The sequence below is a fragment of the Heptranchias perlo genome, chromosome 4 (assembly GCF_035084215.1).
Source record: "Heptranchias perlo isolate sHepPer1 chromosome 4, sHepPer1.hap1, whole genome shotgun sequence".
In the NCBI taxonomy this organism is placed as follows: Eukaryota; Metazoa; Chordata; class Chondrichthyes; order Hexanchiformes; family Hexanchidae; genus Heptranchias; species Heptranchias perlo.
The window spans coordinates 70,854,969-70,873,838 of record NC_090328.1 but is presented as its reverse complement, the minus strand read 5'-3'; the positions used below and the strand labels follow the sequence as shown (position 1 = coordinate 70,873,838).

At 42.3% G+C, this 18,870-nt stretch overlaps 1 protein-coding gene across 5 annotated transcripts in view; it reads right to left on the bottom strand.

Annotated features, from left to right (window-relative positions):
• vps13a (vacuolar protein sorting 13 homolog A) overlaps positions 1 to 18,870 on the bottom strand; it is a 366,579-nt gene that overhangs the window by 235,452 nt on the left and 112,257 nt on the right. For all 5 annotated transcript variants that reach the window (XM_067983108.1, XM_067983109.1, XM_067983112.1 and 2 more), the window contains exons 19-21: positions 17,053 to 17,167; positions 13,802 to 13,938; positions 38 to 170 (exon numbers count right to left, since the gene is read on the bottom strand). In XM_067983108.1, the coding sequence (XP_067839209.1) occupies positions 38 to 170; positions 13,802 to 13,938; positions 17,053 to 17,167 (385 nt within the window). The remainder of the gene's footprint in view (positions 1 to 37; positions 171 to 13,801; positions 13,939 to 17,052; positions 17,168 to 18,870) is intronic.

Genomic DNA, 18,870 nt, shown 5'->3' with positions numbered 1-18,870 from the left:
ATTTTTGAAGATTTTAAAGATTTAAGTGAATACATACATGGTTTCGCATAGAGCAGTTGAACACTACTCAGTTGTATATCAAAACAGTCATAGGCTCTGGCCATGATATCTTCCAAAGTGCTTTCTCCAGCTGTAATTTGTGGCAGACGTGCACGACTTTTACTGATCATCTTAAAGATTAAAAAAATCAACTAATTACAAAATATTTAAATATGACCAAAAGAAGAACTATTCTGATCTTCCCGCACATATGGGCAAAAAAAAATCAAGACAATAAATAAAAAGTATTTGACCATGAAAGCTTAAAAGGATCTATACCCCATTTAGAGAAAATGATTCATTGTGTCAGTATTCTTGGTGTTACGGAGAAACCCAGTTTTTATTGTTTCAGTTTCTCTTACGAAAAACCATTGTTTGCCCTTCCAACACTGACTTTTTCCAGAATTATAGTTCAGTTTTATTTTCAAGCCAACATTTTATAAAATGTTGCTATAGAACAATGCTAGAGTATCTATTTTTAAATAGGATGCTGCACTAGCAACCCAGAGGCCATGAGTTCAAATCCCTCCATGATAAGTTGTGAAACTGAACTCACAAATCTAGTAATTGGTAGGCTAGCACTAGAAGAAAATGACCATGAAAGCTGCTAGATCATTGTAAAAAGCAACTGATTCACTAATATCTTTCAGAGAAGGAAACCTGCTACCCTTATCTACTCTGGCCAACACATGACTAGTCCCTCTGAGGTAGCCTAACAAGCCACTCATTTGTAAAACAATCACTAAGTTCAAAAAGGCAACCCACCATCGCCTTCTCAGAACAATAAATGCAATGCCAGCATCACCCACATCCAGAGAACAAAAAACTGTCTTGCAGAAAGCTAACTGAGGAAGAATGTTAACTATCAATTTATCTGAGCACTTCAGGTAGAAATTAGTTTCAGTTATTTGAATCAGTATTGTAATAGGATCTAATATAAAATACCAGTGGAATTCAGGCATGAAAAGAGAGATCACGGCCTAGAAATTCGGCAGTGCAGCGCCCGATAAATGGGCGCTAAAAGGCCTCCAATATAGCGGGCAGCAAGCACACACTAATTATGAGCTAGAAGTGCACCACCCACCATACTGATAAAGGTCAAAACATTGACATGCAGTGCCCACACCTGAAACAGGCGATAGGCCCTATACATTTGCAAATAAGGGACTATACACCTGTTTGAGGCCCCCAATGCAAGATTGGCTTGGCCAAAGGAAACTGATTTGTACTCGGGAAAACCAGGCCTACGTGCAGCCCAACAAACAAAGTAAGTTTTTAAAATATACTTACTGAATGTGGAGCCAGGGGGAGCAGGAGCCGCCACCACTCCAGCTAGCAATCACCCTTCCTGGTCACCACTATCTCCCGACTCATTTTCTCCCATCCTCACTTACCGGAGGGCTGCTGCTAGTGTCGCAGTGGCCCAATCTTCAACCACATTTTGCCGGGTGACCTGCCTCTTCACTCTCCGCAGTTCACCCGCTTCATGGAAAGGAGGTCTGCGGCCCAATATCGGGGCCAATTCGGGCCTCACCAATCAGGTGCAGTAAAAATGGGTGCGCCCAAAGTTCTAGACCTACTTGCCTTGTTGGCTCACTTTCATTCATCGATTTGAACTGAAATTATAATAGTCAGCATGGATTTCAAAAGGGAAGGTCATGCTTGACCAAACTTACTAAATTCTTTGAAGAAGTAATAGAATATGTAGACAAGGGTAATGCAGTAGGATGTAATATATTTGGATTTTCAAAAAGCCTTCGATAAGGTACCACATAGTAGACTCACGACTAAGGTAAGAACATGTGGAGTCAGGGGACAAGTAGCTGAATGGATAGCAAGCTGGCTACAGAACAAAGAGAGTAGGGGTTAAAGGTAGTTACTCAGACTGGCAAAAGGCAGGAAAGTGGAGTTCCACAAGGATCAGTGCTGGGACCACTGTTGTTCACTATTTACTTAAATGATTTAGACTCGGGAACCGGAAGTACAATTTCAAAATTTGCAGACAACACCAAATCGGGGGGTTAATAGCCAATACCGAGGAGGACTGCGACAAAATGCAGGAAGACTTAAATAAACTTGCAGAATGGGCATATAATTGGCAAATGAATTTCAATATAGCTAAGTGAGAGGTGGTACATTTCGGTGGGAAGAATAAGGAGGCCACATACCCCTTGGAAACTAAGAGTCTAAATGGAGTAAAGGAGCAGAGGGATCTGGGGTACAGATACACAAATTACTAAAAGTCGCGACACGGGTTAATTAGGCCATAAAAACCAAGCACTGGGGTTCATTTCCAGAGCAATGTAATTGAAAAGCAGGGAAGTCATGTTAAACTTGTATAGAACCTTGGTTAGATCACACTTGTGCAAGTACTGTGAACAGTTCTGGCCTCCATATTATAAAAGGATAGAAGTACAAAAAGGATTTACGAGGGTGACACCAGAACTGAGAGGTTATACTTATCAGGAAAGATTGAATAGGTTGGGGTTCTTTTCTCTAGAAAAGAGAAGACCTAATAGAGGTCTTTAAGATTATGAAAGGTTCTGATAGAGTAGACATAGTGAAGATGTTTCCACTTGCAGGGGAGACCAGAACTAGGCTGGAGTAACTATGGCTCCCAAGTCTCTTGGGAGAGTCACTGTTAGTGTAGCTTCTAAGTTCTCAGTCGTAGCGAGCCGTGCCTCCTCGTGGTCCTGCCGGATACAACATACAAACTTTGGCAAAATGGGCTGCTCAAAGGACTTAGGAAGGATCAAGCAGGGGTATTCTGGCGGTCACGGGTGTCCCCAGAACACAACAATGGTGGTCTGGCGGAGATCACTTCCCACAAGAAGAAAACAAAGAAAAATTGAGTCTACTCACTGCCGGTTAAGATTGCCAGGCAAAAAACCTCCCCGTCTGCGTGTTTCAGTGACCCAGATGCAAAGTGCAGAGCTGAACCGCTGGATTGACTCCTGCAGCGCCAGGACTAAGGCCTCCATTAAAGATCTTAGAAAGGCGAAACTTGAGAAGATCTATATGCGTCCACCAGGAAATTAATCTGGGAATACTGGGTTGGAGGTAATCCCGAAGACAAGCGGAGCCCAGGGAGTGTTCGCATGCTGGTGTGGTCGCCGTCAATAATCACGAAAAGCACCTCAGGAAGACATATTTAACCCTTTTTTATGGCAAATTCATGGACACACTTTTATCATTTTGTATTGTGTCTATGCTATTTTTAAAATCTTGTTTGTATTACTATGTAATCACTTTACTATTTTATTATGTATCATCTTAATTGACGATTTTACTTTTTTTTTGAGAGTCCATAGATGCGTAACTGTCCAGTGTATGTTGTACCAGATGTTTTTATTTTGTTTTATATCCACATTTTAGCCTGTTATTTTTAATTATTTTATTGTGTATTATTTTGACATACGATTTCAACTATTTTGTTAAAGTTGTTTTTATCGTTTCTGTAACCAGATTACATGTCCGATTCCATCTCCCTTGAGGATTCCAACACTTGGTGGGGATATGCGACATAATGGTACTTCCCTATATCCCAAGTCCACGTCTTTCTTTTTCCTTTATACCCGCTGCCCCCCGCTTGCCTGTGATATTTCGCCAGATTGACATAGTGGACGAGCCACTTTAACACTCGAAATTTACATTCAATTAATGGATCTAGATTCCAAGAGTGAATTTAAAATAATCACCAATAAATCCAATCGGGAATTCAGGAGAAACTTCTTCACCCAGAGAGTGGTTAGAATGTGGAACTCGCTACCACAAAGAGTAGTTGAGGCGACTGGCATAAATGCATTTAAGGGGAAGCTAGATAAACACATGAGGGAGAAAGGAATCGGATATGTTGATGGAGTTAGAGAAGAAGGGTGGGAGGAGGCTCACGTGGAGCATAAACACCAGCATGGACCTGTTGGGGCGAATTGCCTGTTTCTGTACTGTACATTCAATTTAATTTTATGAATTGAATGGAGCCTCATCGCATTACTACAGTGAGGCTACAATTTGGTTCTGTTCTGCTATCACAAGGAATGATGTCCCGATAAAATGTTTTGATGTTATGACATCAGGAATATCGCATGTGTATACTTTCCAGCCCCAACTCCCATGAAGGCGAACAATGCATTCCAAAGTTTCAGTTAGTTTGACCCCAAAAAAAATCAAGAAGGAAGACTATGGGTAAAACTGCCAACTTCGGCAGGAGCGTGAAACGGGTGGTAATGGATTGGCCGTCTGTAATACATACTGCCTGATTTTCTTTTTCTTTGAAGTCAATGGAAAGATAAATCGGGAAGGCTGTACAAAGGGTGATCAATCAGATTTTGCCCGTTTTTACACCACCGCCAAAGTTGAAAGCTATGTATTTGCTGCAAGAGCCTGAGGAAATGGCAGGGTAGGAGTGGCGAGCATGAGCAATTCCTTGAATATAAAGAATGAAAACAACCCTAGATAGGTGACTTTAGTTTGTTATTCTTGGCATCAACCACACACCAGGTAGTTATCTAGGAAAAGGACCAGGGAGTCCCATGTTGGACAGCAGAGACTTCAAAACTAGAATAACCCCTCGGAAATATAAATTGATAACAATTATAAGTCAAAATAATAATGATGGATAAAAGTACAGCACCCTATCAAACCATTCATAATTTTTAAAACCTCTTAAATTTCTGCTTGGCCTTCTCTGCTCTAAATGAAATAGTGCTTTTAATGACTTAAAAGTTGCTGCTTTACAAATGCTCCCAATGGGCCCTTGTTTAGATGATGCCCATTAAGTGGAGATAAATCTGGTAGGATGATCCTTTACAACCTCAATTTTTCTTACCAGCACATAGTAGCAATGGAAGATGCACATCACTCGTCACATTGCCAACTGCTGGAAATAGATTTTGTTTTAATTTTTAAAACATGAGCCACAAACAGCTAATGAGATTGCCAAAAAATTTAATCTGAACAACATGTTATTTGGTCTACATTTTCTGTGCCAGCAATTTACTTGAGCAATTCAAAACTAATTGCACCACCCTGATAATCTTCCAACAGCCTTGTATTTCTCTGTTTCAAATACTTATTCAACTTTCTCTTAAAAGATATAATTGTCTCTGTCTCAGCAATTCCCTGTGGCAAAGCATCCCATGCTCCAGCATCCTATTAAGTGAACAAATTTCTCCTTGCTCCCTTAGTGACAATTTTAAATTGATGACCTAGGTAACTGACTCCTCAACCAGAGAAAAGGCTCTTTTTCCTATTCACCCCATCAAACCCTTCATAATTTTTAAAACCTCTAAATTTCTGCTTGGCCTTCTCTGCTCCAAATGAATTTTTTTTAAATTTGTTCATGGAATGTGGGCATCGCTGGCGAGGCCGACATTTATTGCCCATCCATAATTGCCCTTGAGCCGATGGTGTTGAGCCACCTTCTTGAACTGCTGCAGTCTGCGTGGTGAAGGTTCTCCCACAGTGTTGTTAGGAAGGGAGGTCCAGGATTTTGACCCAGCGACAATGAAGGAACGGCAATATATTTCCAAGTCGGGATGGTGTGTGACTTGGAGGGGAACGTGCAGGTGGTGGTGTTGTTCCCATGTGCCTGCTGCCCTTGTCCTTCTAGGTGGTAGAGGTCATGGGTTTGGGAGGTGCTGTCGAAGAAGCCTTGGCGAGTTGCTGCAGTGCATCCTGTGGATGGTACACAGTACAGCCACAGTGCGCCGGTGGTGAAAGGAGTGAATGTTTAGGGTGGTGGATGGGGTGCCAATCAAGCGGGCTGCTTTGTCCTGGATGGTGTTGAGCTTCTTGAGTGTTGTTGGAGCTGCACTCATCCAGGCAAGTGGAGATTATTCCATCACACTCCTGACTTGTGCCTTGTAGATGGTGGAAAGGATTTGGGGAGTCAGGAGGTGAATCACTCGAAGCAGAATACCCAGCCTCAGACCTGCTCTTGCAGCCACAGTATTTATATGGCTGGTCCAGTTAAGTTTCTGGTCAATGGTGACCCCCAGGATGTTGATGGTAGGGGATTCGGCGATGGTAATGCCGTTGAATGTCAAGGGGAGGTGGTTAGACTCTCTCTTGTTGGAGATGGTCATTGCCTGGCACTTGTCTGGAGCAAATGCTACTTGCCACTTATCAGCCCAAGCCTGGATGTTGTCCAGGTCTCGCTGCATGCGGGTTCGGACTGCTTCATTATTTGAGGGGTTGCGAATGGAGCTGAACACTGTGCAATCATCAGTGAATATCCCCATTTCTGACCTTATGATGGAGGGAAGGTCATTGATGAAGCAGCTGAAGATGGTTGGGCCGAGGACACTGCCCTGAGGAACTCCTACAGCAATGTCCTGGGGCTGAGATGATTGGCCTCCAACAACCACTACCATCTTCCTTTGTGCTAGGTATGACTCCAGCTACTGGAGTTTTCCCCCTGATTCCCATCGACTTCAATTTTACTAGGGCTCCTTGGTACCACACTCGGTCAAATGCTGCCTTGATGTCAAGGGCAGTCACTCTCACCTCACCTCTGGAATTCCGCTCTTTTGTCCATGTTTGGACCAAGGCTGTAATGAGGTCTGGAGCCGAGTGGTCCTGGCGGAACCCAAACTGAGCATCGGTGAGCAGGCTATTGGTGAGTAAGTGCCGCTTGATAGCACTGTCGATGACACCTTCCATCACTTTGCTGATTGAGAGTAGACTGATGGGGAGGTAATTGGCCGGATTGGATTTGTCCTGCTTTTTGTGGACAGGACATACCTGGGCAATTTTCCACATTGTTGGGTGGATGCCAGTGCTGTAGCTGTACTGGAACAGTTTGGTCTAGAGGCGCAGCTAGTTCTGGAGCACAAGTCTTCAGCACTACAGCCGGGATGTTGTCGGGGACCATAGCCTTTGCTGTATCCAGTGCACTCAGCCGTTTCTTGATATCACGTGGAGTGAATTGAATTGGATGAAGACTGGCATCTGTGATGGTGGGGATATCGGGAGGAGGCCGAGATGGATCATCCACTCGGCACTTCTGGCTGAAGATGGTTGCAAATGCTTCAGCCTTGTCTTTTGCACTCACGTACTGGACTCCGCCATCATTGAGGATGGGGATGTTTCCAGAGCCTCATCCTCCAGTTAGTTGTTTAATTGTCCACCACCATTCACGACTGGATGTGGCAGGACTGCAGAGCTTTGATCTGATCCGTTGGTTGTGGAATCGCTTAGCTCTGTCTATAGCATGTTGCTTCCGCTGTTTAGCATGCACGTCGTGCTGAGTTGTAGCTTCACTGGGTCGGCACCTCATTTTTAGGTACGCCTGGTGCTGCTCCTGGCATGCTCTTCTACACTCCTCATTGAACCAGGGTTGCTCCCCTGGCTTGTTGGTAACGGCAGAGTGAGGAATATGCCGGGGCCATGAGGTTACAGATTGTGCTGGAATACAATTCTGCTGCTGGTGATGGCCCACAGCGCCTCATAGTTGCCCAGTTTTGAGCTGATAGATCTGTTCTGAATCTATCCCTTTTAGCACGGTGGTAGCGCCACACACCACGTTGGATGGTATCCCCAGTGCGAAGACGGGTCTTCATCTCCACAAGGATGGTGTGGTGGTCACTCCTACAAATACTGTCATGGAATGATGTATTTGCAACAGGTAGATTGGTGAGGACGAGGTCAACTAAGTTTTTCCCTAGTGTTGGTTCGCTCACCACCTGCCGCAGGCCCAGTCTGGCAGCTATGTCCTTCAGGACTCGGCCAGCTCGGTTCGTAGTAGTGCTACTGAGCCACTCTTGGTGATGGACATTGAAGTCCCCCACCCAGAGTACATTCTGCGCCCTTGCTACCCTCAGTGCTTCCTCCAAGTGGTGTTCAACATGGAGGAGGACTGATTCATCAGCTGAGGGTGGGCGGTAGGTGGTAATCAGCAGAAGGTTTCCTTGCCCATGTTTGACCTGATGCCATGAAATTTCATGGGGTCCGGAGTCAATGTTGAGGACTCCCAGGGCCACTCCCTCCTGACTGTATATCACTGTACCGCCACCTCTGGTGGGTCTGTCCTGCCGGTGGGACAGGACATACCCAGGGATGGTGATGGAAGAGTCTGGGACGTTGGCTGAAAGGTATGATTCTGAGAGTATGGCTGTGTCAGGCTGTTGCTTGACTAGTCTGTGGGACAGCTCTCCCAATTTTGGCACAAGTCCCCAGATGTTATTGAGGAGGACTTTGCAGGGTCGACTGGGCTTGGTTTGCCTTTGTCGTGGTCCGATGCCGGGTGGTCCGTCCGGTTTTATTCTCATTGTGACTTTTTTTGGTGAGATTTTGCAACTGAGTGGCTTGCTAGGCCATTTCAGAGGGCAATTAAGAATCAACCACATTGCTGTGGGTCTGGAGTCACATATAGGCCAAACTGGGTAAGGACGGCAGGTTTCCTTCCCTAAAGGACATTAGTGAACAAGATGGGTTTTTACGACAATCCAGTACTTTCATGGCCACCATTACTGATGTTAGTATTTTAATTCAGATTTTATTTAATTAATTGAATTTAATTAATTGAATTTAATTAATTGAATATAAATTGCCCAGCTGCCGTGGCGGTACCAATAGTACCAATATCTCAAGTCTCTCCTCATAACCATAGTTTCCCATGCCAATAATCATTCTGCTGAAACTATGCAGTATAGTCTCTATAGCTTTAATGTCCTTTCTAAAATGGGGCACCCAATACTGCACACACTACACTAACAATGGCCTAAGCAATATTTTGTATAAATTTATCATAATTTCTTTAGCCTTGAACTTTATGCCCCTATTTATAATGCCCAAAGTGCTGGCCTTTTCATGGTTTTATCTAGATGCACTCACCTTTTCAAGGAATTAAGTATTTGAATTCCTAGTTCTCCGTACATTCACAACCTTCCGCATCTTTCCATCTAGTGCATTTTCCCATTCCTCATTCTTCCTTACAAAATGTATTATGGGACCAGTGATCATAATTCCATTAGTTTTAAGATAGCTATGGAGAAGGATAGGTCTGGCCCAAAAGTTAAAATTCTAAATTGGGGAAACGCCAATTTTGATGGTATTAGACAGGAACTTTCAGAAGTTGATTGGGAGAGTCTGTTGGCAGGCAAAGGGACGTCTGGTAAGTGGGAGGCTTTCAAAAGTGTGTTAACCAGGGTTCAGGGTAAGCACATTCCTTATAAAGTGAAGGGCAAGGCTGGTAGAAGTAGGGAACCTTGGATGACTCGGGAGATTGAGGCACTAGTCAAAAAGAAGAAGGAGGCATATGACATGCATAGGCAGCTGGGATCAAGTGGATCCCTTGAAGAGTATAGAGATTGCCGGAGTAGAGTTAAGAGAGAAATCAGGAGGGCAAAAAGGGGATATGAGATTGCTTTGGCAGATCAGGCAAAGGTGAATCCAAAGAGCTTCTACAAATACATAAAGGGCAAAAGGGTAACTAGGGAGAGAGTAGGGCCTCTTAAGGATCAACAAGGTCATCTATGTGCGGAACCACAAGAGATGGGTGAGATCCTGAATGAATATTTCACATCGGTATTTACGGTTGAGAAAGGCATGGATGTTAGGGAACTTGGGGAAATAAATAGTGATGTCTTGAGGAGTGTACATATTACAGAGAGGGAGGTGCTGGAAGTCTTAACGCGCATCAAGGTAGATAAATCTCCGGGACCTGATGAAATGTATCCCAGGACGTTATGGGAGGTTAGGGAGGAAATTGCGGGTCCCCTAGCAGAGATATTTGAATCATCCACCGCTACAGGTGAGGTGCCTGAAGATTGGAGGGTAGCAAATGTTGTGCCTTTGTTTAAGAAGGGCGGCAGGGAAAAGCCTGGGAACTACAGACCAGTGAGCCTGACATCTGTAGTGGGTAAGTTATTAGAGGGTATTCTGAGGGACAGGATCTACAGGCATTTGGAGAGGCAGGGACTAATTAGGAACAGTCAGCATGGTTTTGTGAGAGGAAAATCATGTCTCACGAATTTGATTGAGTTTTTTGAAGGGGTAACCAAGAAGATAGATGAGGGCTGTGCAGTAGACGTGGTCTACATGGACTTCAGCAAAGCATTTGACAAGGTACCGCATGGTAGGTTGTTACATAAGGTTAAATCTCATGGGATCCAAGGTGAGGTAGCCAATTGGATACAAAATTGGCTTGACGACAGAAGACAGAGGGTGGTTGTAGAGGGCTGTTTTTCAAACTGGATGCCTGTGTCCAGCGGTGTGCCTCAGGGATCGGTGCTGGGTCCGCTGTTATTTGTTATTTATATTAATGATTTGGATGAGAATTTAGGAGGCATGGTTAGTAAGTTTGCAGATGACACCAAGATTGGTGGCATTGTGGACAGTGAAGAAGGTTATCTAGGATTGCAACGGGATCTTGATAAATTGGGCCAGTGGGCCGATGAATGGCAGATGGAGTTTAATTTAGATAAATGTGAGGTGATGCATTTTGGTAGATCGAATCGGGCCAGGACCTACTCCGTTAATGGTAGGGCGTTGGGGAGAGTTATAGAACAAAGAGATCTGGGAGTACAGATTCATAGCTCCTTGAAAGTGGAGTCACAGGTGGATAGGGTGGTGAAGAAGGCATTCAGCTTGCTTGGTTTCATTGGTCAGAACATTGAATGCAGGAGTTGGGATGTCTTGTTGAAGTTGTACAGGGCATTGGTGAGGCCACACTTGGAGTACTGTGTACAGTTCTGGTCACCCTATTATAGAAAGGATATTATTAAACTAGAAAGAGTGCAGAAAAGATTTACTAGGATGCTACCGGGACTTGATGGTTTGACTTACAGGGAGAGGTTAGACAGACTGGGACTTTTTTCCCTGGAGAGTAGGAGGTTAAGGGGTGATCTTATAGAAGTCTATAAAATAATGAGGGGCATTGATAAGGTCGATAGTCAAAATCTTTTCCCAAAGGTAGGGGAGTCTATAACGAGGGGGCACAGATTTAAGGTGAGAGGGGAGAGATACAAAAGGGTCCAGAGGGGCAATTTTTTCACCCAAAGGGTGGTGAGTGTCTGGAACGAGCTGCCAGAGGCAGTAGTAGAGGCGGGTACAATTTTGTCTTTTAAAAAGCATTTGGACAGTTACATGGGTAAGATGGGCATAGAGGGATATGGGCCAAGTGCAGGCAATTGGGACTAGCTTAGTGGTATAAACTGGGCGACATGGACATGTTGGGCCGAAGGGCCTGTTTCCATGTTGTAACTTCTATGATTCTATGATTACCTCACATTCTCCATATTAAATTGAATCTGCCACCTGTCTACCCTGGCACTATTTCCAAGAAGAGCCGGTTTCCTAAGTCAATATTTATCCTTCAACCAACATCACTAAAACAGATTATCTAGTCATCATCGCATTGCTGTGTGCAAATTGGCTGCCGCGTTTCCTACGTTACAACAATGACTACACTTCACAAAGTACTGAATTGACTGTAAAGTGCTTTGGTACATCCTGAGGTCATAGACAGCACTATATAAATGCAAGTCTTTCTTTCTTTCTAACCTTATTCTCCCTCTATATGTCTCGCTCTATATAGATCACACACACATGCACAAAAGTAGATCCAGCACTGACCCTTATCCAATCCGCAAAACACTCACTTACCCAAACTCTTCGCTTCCCACCCTGCTACATTTCCTTTCATACCATAGGACTGAATTTTTGCAATAAGCTTCCTGAGAGATACCTTATTGACATGCTCTGAAAATTCATATAGACTATATCTAATGCATTGCCTTTAACTATCCAATCGGTTACCTCTTCCAAAAAAACTCTTAAAAGACAAAATATTTATTTAATATCAGCACCACACCTTCATCCTCCACAATTAGACTTCCTCTTCATCTTCAAATGGTCCCACTGTAATTATTCTTTTACTTTTATAGGCTTATAAGAGCCCTTTCATGTTACCTGCTATCCTTTTTTCATATTCCCTTTTAACCCCCTTTTACATTCTATATTCCTCACTGTTTCATTTCATTAGCACTAATTTTATCATATATTACTTATTTTATTTTAAGTTTCAATTTAGTTTTAATCTCTCTATATTTATTCAAGGAACTCCATTTTTTGTCCGATATGAATGTATCTATTTTGCAGTCTATCGTATATTTGAAGAAAACTAACTGCTCATCAGTTGACCTGTTTATTAATTCTCTGCCCGGTTAATTTAGGCCAGGTCCCTTATCTCACTAAAATTTGCATTTTACCAGTCCAGTACCCTTATCTTTAACTCTTCATTACTTTTTTACATTTTTGCAGTGAACCTATGTTGTGGTCACTATTACCCAATTGATCTCCTACTCTCATCAGTTACTTGCCCCACTTCATTTCTCAGAGCTAAATCAAGCAATATTTATTTTTTTGTTGGACTAGAAACATACTAATCTAGGAAGCAGTGTTGGATACATTCTAAAAAGCATTCCCTACGTTGATAAGCAGTTACATTTCTCTCTAAGATGTTTGCAGATCTCACTCTCTATCTCATCTCCAATGACCTGTTATGCACACCAAAAATTGTACCATTTCCCTTATTTCTCAATTCTATCAACATGGATTTTATCTCAACATTCTTCCATTCTTGCACTGTAACAGATTTCTTTCCTAATACTACCACCCCGTTTCCCCAATACCCCCCTCCCTGTCCCCCCATTACCCTATGAAGATGTTATAATCAAGAATATCAAGTATTATAACCAGGAATGTCCAATTACTTTTGAAGTACAATGTTATGTTGGCAAACGTGGCAGCCGATTTGAGCACAGCAAGGTCCCACAAACAGTAAATGAGATAAATTGACCAGTTAAGTTATTTTTGGTGGGGTATTTGTTGAGGGAAGAATGTTTGCTGGGGCATCTGGAGAACTTCCTATCATGGGATCTTTTATGACCACCTAAAGGCAGAGAGAGCCTTGGTTGAATATTTAATTCAAACGTACAATGTAGCACTTCCTCAATACAACAGTCAACGTACATTATGTGCTCAAGTTCTGCGTTGTGCTTAAGCCTGTGACCTTCTGATTCATCAGTAAGAATGACATCAAGTGAGCCATGCTGATATTATATAAAGATTTTAACATATCTAAGGACATGGTGCAGCAGCTGGACTTCTAGGCAGCAAGTCCTGTGGATTGCAAGTTAAATTTTAAATATTTTTTTTTACAGAAAACTTAACATTGGAAAGTTATGATTTTTTTTGGAGTCACTGGTGTTGAAATAGTACCAACCATGTTTTTTATTAAATGAAGCTACCAAAAAAAATCAGTAGTTTCATTATATTGAAGAGTACTTTTGAAACAGCAGTACAGTCTGACACACCATTCAGACAATGTTTTTCTAACATTCCTGCTGGTCATATCGGGCATATACTGGTGGAGAAATGTTATTGCGTATAAAACACAATAAACTCAACTTATCATATCAGTATTTGACTTTTACAATCGTAACAGCATTTGGACAAGAACATTTTTTTTCCCCCCCAAAGGCTGCCTTTCAAAATATTCCCAACTCTCCAAACTATAGGTTCAATATTAACCACACAAATCATTCTACACAAGTAAGCCAAGTAAATGAACTCCTTAAATTTGTTTTTCCATTTCAATAAGTTAGTAAAACTTCTAAACACTTGGGGATATGGGTTTTCTATTTTATACATAAGATGAATGTGTCTACTCAGTGGATAACAACGCATGGTAAAAAAACTTTCAATGTGATTTTACCTCAGTAATATTGAAATTATCCTGTCACTTTTACAAACTTACCTTTAAATTACCAAGATCAAGAACCAATAAGCTGGCAGATTTATCAAAAAAACCATTCTGTGGCACAATGACGTAAGAAGCCTTGAGGTTTATTTTTAAGTCCAGGACTTTCTGTGTCTCAATAACATACATCAAGCCTGTAAGCAGTACAAATTTACAAATACACGTCAGTGCAAACAATAAATGGGAAATCATGAATTCTTTACTGAGATCCTCTTTTGCTGTTTTTTTAACAAATATTGCAATGGTATACTAAACATAAGAATTCTTACCTAGACAGAAAATGTCAATGTATCACACTCCTGTCATGTGAAAGTTTATGCTGCCTGTACTGGAAATGTACACTATTTGCAAAACTGTTAATGCACATCGTTTGTGTAAGCCCAGTCCACCTACTCTTAACCAATGGAATTACTGCTGCCCAAATTCTAAAAGGTAGGACAAGAACTGTTATTTTAAGTAATGTTCCAATACTCAAAATTATAGTAATTCAGGTACATGATATTTATGTGGAATTTGGCACTTTAGGTTTTGAGCATGCACTTAATATTTAACAGGTTAACAAAAACATCACATCTGGTTAGAGCAACAGAATTCAAATCATATTGTTACTTCTAGATACCAGTGTTCACTTATGTTTCTTGCACTTGTCTCCTCCCTTATGCCACCCCCATAAAAAATGTTGAAAGATTGTTGTGTAGGTCACTAAAAATGCAACAAGGGCACAGGTATCAAAGTGATGTTATAAGAATATGTTTTTAAAAAATATAACACTATTTTTGTTCTAGAAAATATATTTACATTTTATTTGTACGTTCTGTGATAGCAGAGGGGATGAGATTTCTAATTTAACAAAAAAACTTTTTCTCCAGAATTAACAATCTTGTCATAAACATATTATTTTGCTTGTATGCCCTTAAATATATCAACGTGTGCTGCTATTGAAAGGTTAAAATTATTTAAAAATCAAGAGAGTAAAAGGATGTTTGATCCTACGTAAGTGCTCCACCTCAATAATTGATCGGGTCTTGTGACATCTAGCTAATCAATCCATTTGTCAGGAACGAGAGTTATAAATTTGAGTTGATTCATTAGATGTGCGATTTGCTGCTTTGGTGGTGTAAATGGTGTTAAGCATACAGGTAAAAACGTTGATTTGGTTGTGAAGAAAGCAGGTTTTTTTGTTTATGTACATTACTAAGCTTTGTTCATTGATTAGCTCGATGTGGTCTTGCCAAGTTTTGGCTGATCATCTAATATCACAGTTAACTGTATTCATGGATTAGTTTCATCAAGATTGTCTGAAAACTTATATCAAAAGGAAATTTCAGGTTAAGAACTGACCTTTTTCCTCAGTTTGTTTCTAATGTAACTGTAATTAACAATGTCACGTGACCATTAATTAACTCCAACAATAGCTTCTGTTAACAAAGTCCTTTGAAAAATTTTTTTCGTAACTGTTGTCGTGTGAAGTTCCATTCAATCAAAACCTATTTCAGGTTAGCCCATGAGGACTTAGTAGACTGTCTCTTAACTGAGCTTGAAGGTTTCCTACTCACTCGGTGGTAAAACTTGAGAATCCACTCCAACATCCTTTCAGCTAATCTTTGTCTGGAGGCAACATTGCTAAGACCTTTGGGCCAATACATTAAAAATGGTTGCTGAGATTTACGAAATAATTTACTGCAATCCATGTAGACTTCCACAACTATGTGCAATCACATAACAGAAATGATGCCACAGGATTGCTTAGTAAGGATGAAGGCTCACCACCTTAGGCATAAACCTTGGATGAGCCCCCAGGACGATATAACCATGCCAAATCAGTGATGGAGACTGGCCACTGAGTAAGAACCAGAGCCAACAACAAAGCAGTTTTACACAATAAGGGGTAACAATTCAGGCACGCCCATTTTTGGGGGTCGCAAGGCACATTCCCCACGCCTGAATGGTGAGACTCGAAGCACCATATTGAGCCTCGAGCCTCACTTCAATGCAGCCAGTGTGGCGCAAATAGCCAATCAGCGAAGAGGAAACCAAGATCAGGACACTGCTAGAGTTGCAGTAGCCCTCAGCTAAGTGAAGCCGGGGGTCAGGAGATAAGTGGCCAGGGGTGCGGGAGGGGCGAAGGCAGGAGCCGTGGGTCAGGAGACAGGAGGTGTTGGGGGTGGGGGGGGGGAATTGGAGGCAATCAGGGGAGCAGCAGCTTGCATTCTTTAAACGAGGGGTTGAGAGGAGTTCCACATTCAAGTAAATAAATTTCAAAAACGTACCTTTTCGGTAGCAACGGCTGCCTCAGGGCAAACCAATCTCGCAGTGGGGGCCTCAACAGGTGCTCAACCCTTTATTTTCACATGCAAAAGGACTAACGCCTAGCAAGGGCCGTGGACACTTACTTTTCCTTCAGCAACATGACAGGTGGCACACTTCCAACCAAAAATAAGTGTGCACTTCCTGCCCGCCACGTTGGGGGCTTAGTGAGGCAGTTAGCGTCCGGAAAACGGACATGGCCAAATTTATGGGTCAAAGAGTTTAAAAGGAATTTAAGCAATTTGAACAGAAGGAAACATGAGTCTATTGAGGATCAAGTTCAAATTCCCTGGAGGAAAATTTCAGAGAACAGTGAGACAATAGCTATCAAATTTATAATAAATATATATGTAATGCATATACACAGTTTGATTTTAAAACCTGGATTAAATAGAACTGAAAATATGTTGGATTAAAGTATTTTTCAACTTTTCAGTTATAAAGTATACAATGCATTTACTGTTCTTCAATTTTCTCCTAAATCAACTCTATATTGAGGTTAGTATTGGGAACAATACAGAATAATGAAGTCAGTTGAAAAGTATGCAAAAGAAAATATGGTGTGACCTTTGATGATTTCACTCAAAAACTCAGATTTACAAAGAACATTTCCTCCATGCCAGGTATAAAGCATACTGCTTGGAATCAACCTTTTATGTTTGAAGAGTCACTCATTCATATATTTTGATTGTACTGATGAGTCAAGCACTTTCTTTACTTTCAGTTTTAGAAATGTCAGCTCAAGAGCCCAAATAGAAAATGGTTAGTTCCCCTTCTCCCAAACTCTTTTTGCTTCCCCATTTCTGGGCAATACTCTGACAAATAATAACTGCTTGCAACCACAGCAAAATGTATGAATTATTCAACAAATGGCAGATCATTACTATTTAAAAAGCTTCCTGATGAAAAATAATACAAGAACAATATATATTGACATTTACCTGTTGCAGTTTTGTCACGGAATTCCTCAAGCTTCATCAAAGTAGCTGAAGTGAGCTCCTCCAGATGTACATCACTGGGAGGTCGAAAGAAGTCCACTAAACTGTTCACAGTTCTCTGTTGGAAAGAATATATTAACCATTTAGTGTAAAGTTATCTAAACGGAATTATCTACTTACTTAATGTATGGAAGTACCCATAACATTTTTATAATACTTGCACAGATGTACTTGCTAGAACTGTAACAAATCTTCAGTCCTTTGGAATTTTGCAAAAGCATTATGGCCAAGAAATTTGGGCACGTCCATTTTTTTTTTGGGGGGGGGGGGAGGACACAGGATAACAATCCCTGCACCTGAATGGTGAGGCCCAAGTTGCCCCTGATATTCAGCTTCGTGCCTCATTTCCATGAAGCCAACGAGCGGCAGAGTAAGAGGTGAGGAGTAAGAGGCCAGGCGAAGCATCATTCAAACATTGGTCCACTGCGATGGTAGCAACAGCCTTCAAGTAAGTGAGGAAGGGGGACAGTCTGGTCAGGAGGTTGCGGTGGCCGGTGGAGTGGGAGGAAAAGAAGAAGTTTTTTTAAATTAAAATTTAAAAAGCACGCGAACAGGAGCAGCGCCAGCCTGTGTTCTTTGAACTCCTCCTCCTCCCGACTCTACATTCATCTAAGTATATTTTAAGAACTTACCTTGATGGTCGCAGCCCTTTAAGGAACAGGGTGCAGCCGGTGCCCGAGTGCAATCCAATCTTGCGATGAGGGCCTCAAACAGGCTTTAGGCCCCTTATTTGCATATGCAAAGGGTCTAAAGCCTGTTCCAGGAGTGGGCACTTCTATGAGAATTTTTTGCCCTCCATCAATATGGCGGGCAGCATTCTTTTTTTATTCGTTCATGGGATTGTGGGCGTCGCTGGCGAGGCTGGCATTTATTGCCCATCCCTAATTGCCCTTGAGAAGGTGGTGGTGAGCCGACTTCTTGAACCACTGCAGTCCGTGTGGTGACAGTTCTCCCACAGTGCTGTTAGGAAGGGAGTTCCAGGATTTTGACCCAGCGACAATGAAGGAACGGCGATATATTTCCAAGTCGGGATGGTGTGTGACTTGGAGGGGAACATGCAGGTGGTGTTGTTCCCATGCGCCTGCTGCTCTTGTCCTTCTAGGTGGTAGAAGTCGCCGGTTTGGGAGGTGCTGTCGAAGAAGCCTTGGCGAGTTGCTGCAGTGCATCCTGTGGATGGTACACACTGCAGCCACAGTGCGCCGGTGGTGAAGGGAGTGAATGTTTAGGGTGGTGGATGGGGTGCCAATCAAGCGGGTTGCTTTATCTTGGATGGTGTCGAGCTTCTTGAGTGTTGTTGGAGCTGCACTCATCCAAGCAAGTGGAGAGTATTCCATCACACTCCTGACTTGTGCCTTGTAGATGGTGGAAAGGATTTAGGGAGTCAGGAGGTGAGTCATTCGCCGCATAATACCCAGCCTCTGACCTGCTCTTATAGCCACAGTATTTATATGGCTGGTCCAGTTAAGTTTCTGGTCAATGGTGACCCCCAGGATGTTGATGGTGGGGGATTCGGCGATTGTAATGCCGTTGAATGTCAAGGGGAGGTGATTAGACTCTGTCTTGTTGGAGATGGTCATTGCCTGGCACTTATCTGGCGCGAATGTTACTTGCCACTTATCAGCCCAAGCCTGGATGTTGTCCAGGTCTCGCTGCATGCGGGTTCGGACTGCTTCATTATTTGAGGGGTTGCGAATTGAACTGAACACAGCAATCATCAGCGAACATCCCCATTTCTGACCTTATGATGGAGGGAAGGTCATT